Source organism: Phaethon aethereus (assembly GCF_964289735.1).
Source record: "Phaethon aethereus genome assembly, chromosome: 26".
In the NCBI taxonomy this organism is placed as follows: Eukaryota; Metazoa; Chordata; class Aves; order Phaethontiformes; family Phaethontidae; genus Phaethon; species Phaethon aethereus.
This window is the reverse complement of record NC_138602.1, coordinates 4,053,212-4,065,975: the sequence shown is the minus strand read 5'-3', so window position 1 is coordinate 4,065,975 and position 12,764 is coordinate 4,053,212. Positions and strand designations below refer to the sequence as shown.

The following is a 12,764-nucleotide window of genomic DNA, read 5'->3' as shown; positions in this document are numbered from 1 at the left end:
AAGCAAGATCTGAAAGAAATTATTTTATGGCATGATGTTAGACAAGTAACAACACAAACATTTGCACACAAATTACTAATATCACAGCAAACTGTTGGACAAAATTCTTCACTTGAAGTGAAAGTGCCCACTACTAAAGAAGAGTGAAGCATAATCTTTGATTAATAATATTGAGGGACTACATTAATATGACATTATAGCATGTACTACAGTGTGAAAAATATAAATAGAATTCTAAGACTCAGCTGTGACTATCATATATTAAAAAAATAACTGTAAGTATAGAATATTTCAAGTTCGTCCTTCAGATAGAAGCATACAATTTCAAATAAGTAAAATAATAATGTTACAGTTTTCCTAATCTCTACAACTGGTGGTTAAATTGTTTCTTTAAAATAGCTTCCTCAAATCTATTTCACTTCTCTCCCAACTCATCTTAAAAACTCAGATCTGCTGTCTTTAGTTACCAAATGGAGAGGACAATGGGTGTTATGGAAAAAGCCTTTATTTAACATGAAAGGGAGGATGCAGCAGCAGTCAAATTCTTAACCTGATATGGCTGTACAGGAAGGTAAGAAAATTATGCATCACCTGATTATTCCACAAAGCTCAGTCAGAGAGTGTTGAAAACTCTACATCGGCAAGCTATTCTCACGAGAAGAGTCTCAATAAGGTGGCGTTTGATACACAAGAGATTCTTCACTAATTCTAAAAGCACAGCTATCAACCCCAGAAGAATCTCATACTGTACTTACCCTCGGACAATACCGTTCTCTAAATAGTTGACTTGAATAAACTTTCCAAAACGACTGGAGTTATTGTTATGTGCTGTTTTCGCATTTCCAAATGCCTGTAATAAAGCAAAATAAGTTAATTTTCAATTCAACTACATATGCCAACACATAGCTTTTCAAGCTCTTCTGTTCATTGTTCAGCCTCCTGTTAGCTTGCAGTATACATTCAAAATGCTATGGAAATGGCAGCATAGGGATACCAAAAAGGCAACTTAGAAAGCCTCCACTGTTGCTCACAGATCTATATATGTTTATTATTTGCCCTATGCAATAATATTTGCAGGACCAAGGGAGGGGAATAATACATTTAGATATTTGTAAGAGTACAGGAAAGGTAATCGCAGCTAAAGAGCGCAAATCAGCCTCGATCACTAACAATTATGACCTCAGAGAGGATATTCAGTAGGAAGACGACGGCACAGTTACTATGAAATTGCCCCTCCCATAGAAAAGCCACAAACTACATCAACATTCCCTAACATGTCCTCTGCATGAGCCACACTTAAGAACTTATAAAGGTGACTTATTGCATCCAGAAGTCCAGCAGAACTAGTTATTGGGAATGTCCTTAACTTTCTCAACTCTTAACTATGCGTTCTTAGGTTCAGAGAAACTTGTTATGCCTCCATTGCAGGAGGCAATCCAGCATAAACAGAAGAAACCCTGTGCAAAATGCAGTTGTTTGGAAACATACACCGTTTGGTGTAGACTAACACCAGCAATTCCTGCCACAGATATTTCCTCTTAAAGCTCCAAGCAATTAAGACCTCCATTAGGAAATCCGCCTCCCCCAATATAGAACATTCGTAGAATGATTTCACAAAAATGCCACCCTCTTCCTCCACACACACATCCGGAGAACGATGGACATGTGAATACTGTACACAACATAGAACTAAACTGTTTACACGCAAAACTGCCCAATTTCGGTGTCTATCCTAGGGGAACGGCGTTTTCATAACAGTCATGTTGTCTGTATATTGCAACTCTTCCCCTTCTCCTCTTTTTTTTTTTTTGTGTTTTTTCAGACTACCTTAAAGGTTGCAGCTGCACTGCAGTGTGACACTTGGATCATTATTTCCAAAGTAGATTCTCAAAGCTCTCTTGCAAGTAGACTACTGTCAGCTGCCCAGCAGGTTCTCAGAGACTCTGAGAAACTTCTTATAAACTGGGAAAATGTCCATAATTCTTCAGACAACCGTTATTTCTGACCTAAAGGAATAAGATAAAGGAGCAATTCCTACACAGGGTGAAAACCCATAGGGTGATTTTGCTGTAACTTCACAAAAGTCAACAGATTTCTAAAGAGAGAGGATTTGGGTCCAGCAATGCTGGTAGATGACCTGGGCTGAGTTCAGCCTTCTAATTTCTAGAGACCACGCTACATGTCTCATAATGCAAACAGCATCCTCGCTCAGATTTTTCAAAGCGAGCATTGACCAGAGTCATCAATATCCTTTTGTAGCTTCTACACGAGAAATTATCGCCCATTTTGCAAACACATGCATATTACTGTATGCATAAAATCCAGATCAACTCCTTACAGTTACCAAACACCACCAAACCAAAAGTGGAAGTCCAGCAACATCAGCACAGCAAATTGTCTGCTGTGTAAATAAAAAACCCAATATTCCTCTCCCACCAACAGTGGCTCAACTGTGGCGCTCTGAAGAACACCATCCAACTTCCCATTTAGTGTTGTAAGAAATCTGTTGTAGTGAACATTGCCAAGCTGCAGAATAGTGGACTTAAAAATTGATTCCGGAAAAACTTCTTTTTAGAAGGTTTTCTAACTTAAGCCACCAGTTAACTATCAGTTTACTAGATAGATTCAAGAAACCAAAACACCGTATAGCTAAATTTGCCACATTATTTTTCCATAATAAATGTTTTAGCATTATAGAGTTAAGAAAACCCATAACCCGGGCTTCCTGAAAAACTTTTCTTAGTGATTACTCATGTATGCAATGAATACAGTTTAAAACTAAAGGCTCTTATGATCTCATGTGTCTGGTATTTAGTCAAAGCATACAGCAAATTCTTAAAAGCTGATCTAATATTATCAGTTTTTAGGAAACTTTTCATGTACTGAATGGTTTTCTCATAAGAGCCTTTAACATCTACAACTTTTTAAAGAACATTCCAAGTCGTCCAACATTTTGGGTGGGGAAGGGTTTTTTTGTAACATCTAACTCTAATCACTGCTACCATATTCTTCAATATACTTTGATGAGTTATCTATATAAGAAGTTGCATTCCTGCCTAAAATCAGAAAGGTGCAAAAATTTGAAATGTTAAATATTTTGGTATTTAGCAATTAGGTATCTTTAACCTACCGTAGCTTTATCTTACAGAACAAGGATTACAGATGAGAATTAAGCTCCCTTATTACCTAGCCATTGCTCTGCATGGAAAGCATCTTTCATGGGTAATTCTAGCCAGCCGCTCTATACATAGCTCAAATTCAACTGAAATATGTCCCTGGTTTGCCTTTACAGAGAGCCACCTACACCTTTACAAAATAAATTCAGAAGACGTGAGGGGACAAGAGACAATTTCATCTAAAGAGAAATAATCATTTATATAACCAACCCCATTTACTGTTTTCCCTTGTGAGTCCATGAGGAGAGAGATGAAACTGAAAACCCAAAACTAAACATCTCCGATACAGAATGCTAGCTATATAAAAAGAGGGCGAGTCAAAAATAGCAGACCAAGACCAGCAGGAATCAGAGTCAGGATAGCCTATTCTGGGAGCCAGGAAGTCATCCAACCCATCCTCTTACCTTGGAATGCAAGGGGCATAAACTGGAGCCTGCTACTCAAAACTCCTACAACAGTGACAGCTTTAAAAGTGTTTGGAAGAAAGACCAAATTCTCCTTTTATTTGCTGTAAAAAGAAAATCCCAAACCACACACACGCTCCTATCATCTACCTCAGGAATACAACTAGAAATCTCCCTTAATTCTTTCATAAGAACTGCCAAAATCTGAAAAAGCTATCAGAGTTTCTGTGTAAACCACTCTGATCCATGGCAGAACTACCATTGCACAGACCAATCTTTGTGCCAAATGACTTTGAAGACTCAAATTACACACCCTGGAAGAGGAAATGACTGCTTCAGAGTTGAACTCAGTTTTGTAGTGGTCTCCACAAACATGCTGCAAAATATCCACTCATTAACACAGAAGTTGCAGTGTTCAGGATAATTTTGCAATTCTGCATGCTGCATGATGTCCTGGGGAAGTCTAAGCAATCCACATGGATTGCATATCTCTCTCTCTCTCTCCCCCCCCAATATATACGTAAAAAGGACAAGGTGATTCTTCCCCAAGAGATGTGTGCAGCAGGGAAAAGTATGCACCAACACATTTCCACCAAAAAAACTCCAAACTAGTAACATCCAATCAAATGGAAAAAGGAAGTTCCATTCCTCCTCTTATTATGATTCTGAAAACACACACACGCAGATAATAGCCTCAAAACAACTACTTTCCCTTAAATAGAACAGACTACACCCACTAAATATATATGCAGACTTTTACGGCAAATACAAATGAAAACCGAAGTTGAAGCACCACTTAGCTTAAGTTCATCTTATACCAAAACCACAGGCACAATGGGACTGTAACAAAGAACACAGAGCTGACAGCAAATCGCTTTACTATGTTTTCCATAGAATGGTAAAGCATAAAAGTTTACTTTCTACAATGAAATATAACAAGCTTTTTCATATGCTGAGTTCTAGAAAACCTCTAGAAAAATCTGATTGTGCTGCCAATGTTAATTAATTCATATTTACAACTGCCTTCTTCAGAAAACCAGTTAGCGAATGCTTCCTGTTGCGACTTTCCATTTCATTTGGGCCTTAATTATCTTCAAAGAACAATTCAGTACCATTAAGAAATCTTCAACAACACATTCACATGAAAATAAGTGATGCTTTTCAAAGTAATACATGAAAAAGATTATAGGAACTCCAGTGTTTCCATCTGTCCTGCCTCTCCTCAGCTTCCATTTCAGAGGGAAATGAACTTTCAGCACACTAAGAAAATAACTTTGGAAATAAACCCAGGGTACTATGGGTTACACTTTAACAACAGACAGCAAGCTAACAGGAGCTTTGCTGCCAGAAGAGGAAGCTCCAATTCCCTCTTACTATGTCCCTTGCCACATGCTCCCATCCCCTCGCTCAATTTTCTGCCATTTTACCAAATCAATTGGCTTGAAGAATCTGACAAGTTAACTTTAGGTCTCCAAAATAAGTTCAGAGTCTTAGATTGCACACTGTGCATTTTATATGCGAAACATGTGTTTCAAAACAATTTTCCCTGATGAAAGGAAAATCCAAATTTCTTGGAAACTTCTTAAGTGTGTATGGAAAGGTTTAATTTATCTTATTCGAGACTCTAAAATAAACAAAGGTTTGATTCACTATTCCCAATTTGACCCAAATAATAGTTCCCAAATGTAAATTCCTTCTTAGGACTTCAACCATAAGGAAACTGAACTTAACAGTCAATACAAGAAGGCAAAACTCCAAGTCATGGAACTATACTTTAATCACTAAACTTAGAAGAGGATGAAAACGTCAGAGTATCTTAAAACAGAGCCTATCTTTATCTTCCTACCAGTTTTAAATAAACTGCTCTTCACTACAGATGATCTATGTTAGCCTGAAGAAACAATTAAAAAAAAGAAATCGGAGAACAATTCCTATACAGCTAAGGCAACTATATGTCTCGCGTTAAAAGCCAGCACAAAATACAGCTTTAGGCTGTGCTGAAGCATCACTGTCCCATGGAAGCAGCCAGCCTTTCAGATTCCTTTTCCTCTAGAAAGCTGCAAGCAGTGTCAAACGTAATCAGAAGTAGCGCAAGTTACCTCTGCTGATCAGATCCCCAGCAAGGAATCTTATAAACAGCTCGGACTCTGGTGCCGAGATTGGGCAAGACGCATCTGAGGGTCAGAGGCGAACCCATGACCAGCTTTCCTTTCACTAGCGCACGTGACAGCAATTGTGCTAGTAGCATATTTAATTTTTAACTACACTGTCTCAGTATCATGTATTTAATTCCTCAGATGTTTGAGAAGGTAGTAACAAGCAACAATTGAGGTCAAATCTCTTTTCATGGTACAGCTATAACTCCACTCTTCAAACTGTAGAAATTGTGAACAAGGAGCCAAAATATTAACACTAGTTTATCTTCAAATTACTTATAAATTTGAACAGAGATTAGTTAGCCAACACAGAAACAGGATTTGGTAAAAAATGTTTCCAAGTTCACTAAGTATGCGATGAAAAAATTATAAATCCACCTCCGTAACACACTAATAGTTCTCACCTTTCTGTGCTAGAAATGTTTACTTTAATTCCTTGAACTTTTACAAAAGGTCAGCCTATAAACAGACACATTTTACTTAAGTGTCAGGAAAATAAGGGGTCACTGAAAAGGGGAAGTTCTTAGCCAAAATGCAACCAACTTCTACACCATTAGTCAGGGAAACAGACTTCAGTCAACAGTACTTTTTCATCTTTCATGAGGACTCAACATAAAACTTCAAAATTAAACCGAACATTCTCAAATAGTTTAGGCACACTACAAAACTGTTCATGCAAAAAATCCCCTGAAACATCCATTTAAGAAAAATTCCCTTTTACCACTTCAGTTCCCTTAAGTAAAAACCCAAATGAGTCACCACAGTTGGATTTAGAAGTGACCAACTCTAACAGAAGAGTTTGTCGTCAGTTTAACTTCCACAAAGCAGAGTAAGCTTTCTGCGCATTCCTCCCCGAGACTAAGATTTGACTTTTTTTTTTTTTAAATTACACTTAGTGACTGGAATTGCACAAGAGCATCCATATTGGGAAACGTGAAAGCTTCACTGTCCACTGAATCTGCTCTGCAGTACCCAAAGTAGGATAGTTCGATTTTACTTTTCTATGTTCTAAACCTACCATAGCATCACTTTTAAATGTGCACTGAAGTTATGTGAACAGAGAAGTGTATTTCCACTACCTTAAATAGTTGTGCCAAAATCACAGGTACCCCAGTGACTTATTTTAGCCTGTACAAACTTCAGCCTCTGCAAGCTTCAGAAAGGTTTCTTTCTTCGTAATTTCAAGACAATGAATAATAGGTTTAATACAAAAACATCTGTCCAATTCTGAAAGATGTTTTACCATTCAGATGTTCCTACATTTTTTCATATTTAGTTTTCATAAACCGCTTTATCTTTTGCAATATTTGGGAGGACAAGTTTACACTAAATCAATTTGCGACTGACAAACCCTCAAAGAAGTGGAGCAAGAAGTTTCTCTGAGAATTTCAGAAAGAAGCCCCGTATTTTAGACAATATGTACTCCAACAGTCATGTTAGAATCCATTTGGCAAGTTTGCAAGGTCAGCTTTCAGTCAGTCACCGTATTTCTAGCTAGTAAGACTATTTTCTCATGAAATGCATTACTAAATGCTCAGTGAAAGTCTGAAGAAGTTGCAGTAGTTAGGAGAACCAATCTTACTGTAGAAAATCACAAATGCCTCCGCATGAACGTTCACAGACACACATAACATCTACCTGTGACTCCAGCAAAATTAGTAATTTTCATTTTGCATCGAGGGATGTGTGCATTTCTCATTCAATGGACAAAAGGCAACACAAGATTTTACATTTCTACCTGGTTTGACACAGCTGTATCACATCCGGTAGACTAGGATCTGAAACAGTTAATTTTATCAAAGGCAGAAAGATCAGCTGATCAAACAGTGCTTTCCACAGTGACCCCTTCCTGTTTTCTGTTTAGAACTGCAAACTTGAACTCCAGCAACCAACAAACCTCAAACAATTTTACTTCTTCTTTCAAGCAGCAGAAAGCAAAGCAAAAAATGAACTTGCATATATTCCTCATTCTTTACAGAAAAGCTTTCAAATCACTTTCATAATGTAGCACATTTAAAGTTTAACTTCATTGCTTTTTCACATTTTCTCGAAAAGCTTTGAAAAAGCTTAAATTTTTTTAATTGAAGTGTTGTTACATTTGAGAATATTTAAACCTAAAAATTACAAATGGCTGCGTTCAAGCTCCTTGCTGCTGAAGATTTTATTACAGGTGAGCATTACAACCATGCAAGCGTTCAGAGTCTTTCAGATGAGAGAGTAAAAGGTAGAAGCTGAAGTCTGAAAGATCAGTTTAAGTTTGTCCTGCTGTTACCTAATGCAAGACCAGCTGAACCCCTTCTCATGTGTTTAGTTTTGCTTTCTATTAGAAAAGCTGTTGCAATTAAAAGCCAAAACCAACTCACACTTTCTCCCCAACTAACAATGTTGCTCTCTAAAACAAACAATTGTAGAAAGGAAATAACTCCCTCAAAAAGTGACTTCATCAAAATGCTGCAGGACATGCTTACACACAAAGGCACGATTACACTAAGCAGTTAATGTTTCAGTGGAACAGCCGTTTTATGAAAACATTTACGTACGATTTGATTCAAATGCCATCAAAACTTTAAGATGGAAAACACAGGTAACCTCTGTCCCAGAATATTAGTGTTTAGTGGTGGAAAGTTAAGTCAGATATAAATTCAAAGCAACAGGAAGTCAACTGAACGGAAGGATGAATTAAGGAAAATCAATTAGAAGCAGTCGACCAACACAGCCACATACCAATGCAGCCCAGTGATATTTAAAGCCTAAACCAATAGAGGACTCAAAAGTAGAATTCAACAGCAGTTATGTGAAGTTTTCAACAAACAATTTTCACAGAAGGAAATTTTAGCGTAAGTTTACCTCCAGAACTGGTCCAGCTCCTAGAATCGTTCTCTCCACACCACTCGCGTACCCTTTCTGGCTCAGTGCTGTGAGGCAGTGAATTAAGAAGTTTGTGCTTTGAGTTTTCCCAGACCCACTTTCACCCGATATAACTATGCACTGATTAACATGTTTTTTAAGCATTGTATGATAAGCCACATCAGCAATGGCAAAAATATGAGGCTCCAGCTTCCCAAGCTGATGATTCTCATACATCTTGACATATTTAGGATTATAAATGGGCAGGAACTTGAAGGGGTTAATTGCAATCAGAATACTTCCTGCGTAAGTATAAATTTTGTGTTTTAGAAAGCGGCATTTGAGATTCTCTAGGAGTGTGGTCTCTGTTAAGTTGGGGAGATTGCACAAGTCATCAAAGTCCTCCTGATGCCATGGAAGAAAACCCCTTTCAACCAATCGCCGAGCATCTGTCTCCTTGGTAAGCAATTGCATCTGGACATATTTGATGGTCCCATCAGTGTTCCTTTCTTGTAAAAGAAAGTAGTACCCATCCTTTTGCGGATGCTCATCCTGAGCACGACGAGGCCAAAGTAAAACCCTATGAACAGGAGAATCATTTATATCAAGTACCCATTCTTCACCACCCGATTCTTTCACTTCCACGAGCACATAATGTTTCGAGACATCCAAGTTTAAAATACTGATCACATCCTTGATGACATCTGAAGATGTGCTGTCCTTGGTTGCTGTCACTTTGCAGCAGGGAGCATTTTCTGATGACAGTTGGGGATAAATATGGAGATTATAGGCTGCCTTTGCCTGGCAAACTGCACTGTCAGCATCTTTTAAACTCATTCTGCCCCCAAATGGGCTTCAGTCTTCCACTTCCACTTAATATGCAGTGCCCATCATCTGAAAAAAAAAAAAAAGAGAAAAAAAAAAAGTCAGGTGTTAAAAAAAGCATACAAAAGGTACTAGGGCAAGGTACTATTTTCTGGAGGATGAGAATAAAGTTCTGAAATAGTCTAATTAGTAAAGAACAAATACACTATTTATGCACATCAGCGGTATTATTTCAAACAGCCTGTTTAGCCTATCCCATGGTGTGGATAGCTGTCACAACATCTATCCTTTTTTCACTCTTCCTTCTATTCCTGTGCCATCCCTTCCTCCGTTACAGCAGCGCAAGTCTTCATACAGCCACAAAGCACACTGAACTGGAATAAATGTCCGAATTAAAACTTCCTTGTTTCCCCAGGTTAGTTTTAACTCAGAAAGTTTCCCTGACCTGGTTCACTGTACGGGTACACAAACATTTTTTCATCCTCCCACATAATTGCTCCCTTGAAGCTGCACAAAGCAGCTTGAGGTAGAAACAGGGTTTGATCACTTCGTAAATCTGCAGTCACAGATCAGTGCTGCCATGATCTACAGCAAAAGGAGCAGTGCAGAGCTGCAAGGAGGAAGACTGTTCTGACACCGAGATCCACACTTTTTTTTTCATTTCCCCCAGCTGACCTGTTTGCATGAAAGGTACAAGATAGGTACAGTATTTACCCCACTCAACTTTAAGGAAACAGTGCCCGTAGCTGATCAGTGTAAATACTGCTGTCAAGACCTAACCCTGCACACCATAGTGATTTCTTGAACATGCATAATTCACCCAGACAAGAGACTGCTAATTTCACTGGAGTGAACCACATCCTTGCTACACAGAGGTTTGAACATGCTTTTTGTCTTCCATTTTAGGTAACAAAGTAAAATTAGTCTTATTGCAATCACTTTTCAGTTCAGCTAACAAGATCCCAAATAACCTACTTCATTCACAAGCTTTTATACCTATCACATCAATTCTTTCCTCACTGGGTTTCAGCAACCTCATGCATGAGTCTCCAAAAATAATTCATTCTGATTGCTTTCACCTCCTTTCATACCTGATGCAGGCCAGCAATCTAACTTCAACCCACAGAAGTCAAACTCCTCCTTACTGCCAAGTTAAAAGCCTCTAGACTTAGTAATATTCTGTGTGTCTTTGCCAATGATTTTTCTCTCAACTGCAGTTTGGTACACCCAGATCACCAGGACCAGGTTTGCTTACATTGCTTTAGTTCAACACTTTATTAGCTTATCAACGGGTAGTAAAAGGAGAAGAATATAAAGTACCCCTTTGTTTTAATAGTCTGTAAAACTTCATACCCAGAACATCAGTTCAATTTTTGTTTCAAGAACAAAAGTGTTCTAATTATGCACTTACATGCTGAATATATTAAAAAAAGAGGCAGAGAAATGCCAGTGAAGTTGGGTTTTGCCACTAAACAACTGCACAGGAACTTGCATAAGGCCACAGAGAGCAATCATTTCAAATTAAAATCAGTGGAGTTGGAAGCATTTAGCTGCCACTTCCACTGCAAGTAATGAATCACTTCACAGAAACATATGACACAGTTCTCCTCATGAACAGCCTCAGAATAGAGAACTGTGCTTTAAGGGAACTCTGAATAGTAACCTTACAGAAGACATTGTTATACAAGCTGGATCATTTTTAGTGGCTACTCATCAAAAGGAAGGCTGAGCAAGCCACAGACAGCAAGACAAACCACAGCACATCTCTGGTCAAGCTCTATGATCCCTCTGAGAATGTTTTTTTTTTCCCCATTAAATTTTCTTCATTCATTCAGGAGAGCTTATTGCAAGAACTCGGTCATACAGAAAGATGGACCAGTGAGCTCAAAGACCCCTCTCCTTTTCCTGTAATTATCATTGACTAGTAGCTAATAAGTCTGAAGTACCTTTGAAGTAATTATGCAAGTGTAAAGCGCTCTTAATCTGTAGAAGCTCAAACACCTTAACATATAGTAGAATCTACAGTAGACTGCTGCTCAAGGGGAAGATGAATCTCTAGCACAGACAGAAAAAAAGAACAGTGACTATTTTCCTCTCAAGTCAGACAGCCAGTTCAAGGGACAGTCTTGTGCAGACTTCCTTTCCCCCCTGCCCCCAGCAATTAGTTTCAGACACACAGTCTGGTATGATAGAGGAAGTCCTCTCAGTAAGCATTTTCGCCATAACAGCACCCTAAGAAATGCGGCACCAACTTTTTGGCCACACAGAAGAGCTGGTCCTAGGTCCTGACCTCTGACTTTACTGATGGACATTTCCTAACTTCATCTCCAGTCACTTCAGTAGCACCCTACTACTCTTAGTTACTTTCAGTTTATTTACTTGTAAATGTACTACATGAGTCCTAGAAAAAAACAACATGATCTTTAAATTCTTCCATCTGAGAATCAGAATGAGAATATCTAGTCATTACAAATAGAGGTTTGAGAACAACCTGCTGTTCTCCAACTACTTGTGAATTTTCTTGGAAAGGATATCAAATTCATTTGAGGATAATGCTGCTGTAGAAGAGACAGGCTTTGGTATACCTCTGATTTTTATTTCAAGCAACAGATTAGAACATAAAAGCAAAAGAGCATACAATGAACAGATTGTAAATGGGTTACCATATGAGTCCCAGTATTCAATTAAGGACAAGGTGTCATCAAACAACTGGAGGATTAGATTCTAGTGAAGTTGGCTTCCTCGCAAAGCAAGCATTTTCACGATGGTTCTAAAAGAAAGAAAGAAAAAAAAAAGAGTTACTGATAAAGAACGTATCATAGAGAGACTGAGAAGACGGTAAGTAATCAAAAAGCTAGATCAATTATATAGTCCAGTAGTATAGGAGCAAGGAAACGAACGCCAAACAAATTTCAGCTCAGTTTTTAGGTACATAAATTCAAATTTATCAAAGAAACAATTCGTACCGGAGGGATGGAATGGGAGCTATGCTGAAATAGGCTTGAAAACTATAGCGCGTAAGCACTTAAACACAGTGTTCTAATATAACACCACAAGCGTGACAGCAAATATAATTCACGGATAAACATCAAATGAATATTTACCATATTACCCTTGTACTCAGAAGGTACAAGACCAATCCTGCATCTAGAATATATCCGAAATTCAATTAAGCAGCTGAGGTAAGAATGGCAACAAAAAAAATCTGCTAGAAAATACCTCCTTACAGCAAAATACTCTACAAGTTTTGTCTCTGAGAAACACACAGGGGAGACTGATATCAGTTTAAGTCCTTGCATGGAGAACTAGAGTTTGGTAACAACCACCAGTCTGGAGGACAAAGCTGTAACACAAGT

General features: G+C 38.2%; 1 protein-coding gene across 1 annotated transcript in view; it reads right to left on the bottom strand.

Moving 5' to 3' along the window:
* Window positions 1–9,946, bottom strand: part of MYO9B (myosin IXB) — a gene marked incomplete at its 3' end in the record, with an annotated part of 35,129 nt that extends 25,183 nt beyond the window's left edge. The window contains exons 1-2 of the mRNA XM_082010955.1: window positions 8,584–9,946; window positions 756–850 (exon numbers count right to left, since the gene is read on the bottom strand). Coding sequence (XP_081867081.1) covers window positions 756–850; window positions 8,584–9,420 — 932 coding nt within the window. The 5' untranslated portion in view covers window positions 9,421–9,946. The remainder of the gene's footprint in view (window positions 1–755; window positions 851–8,583) is intronic.
* Window positions 9,947–12,764: the final 2,818 nt, after the last annotated feature.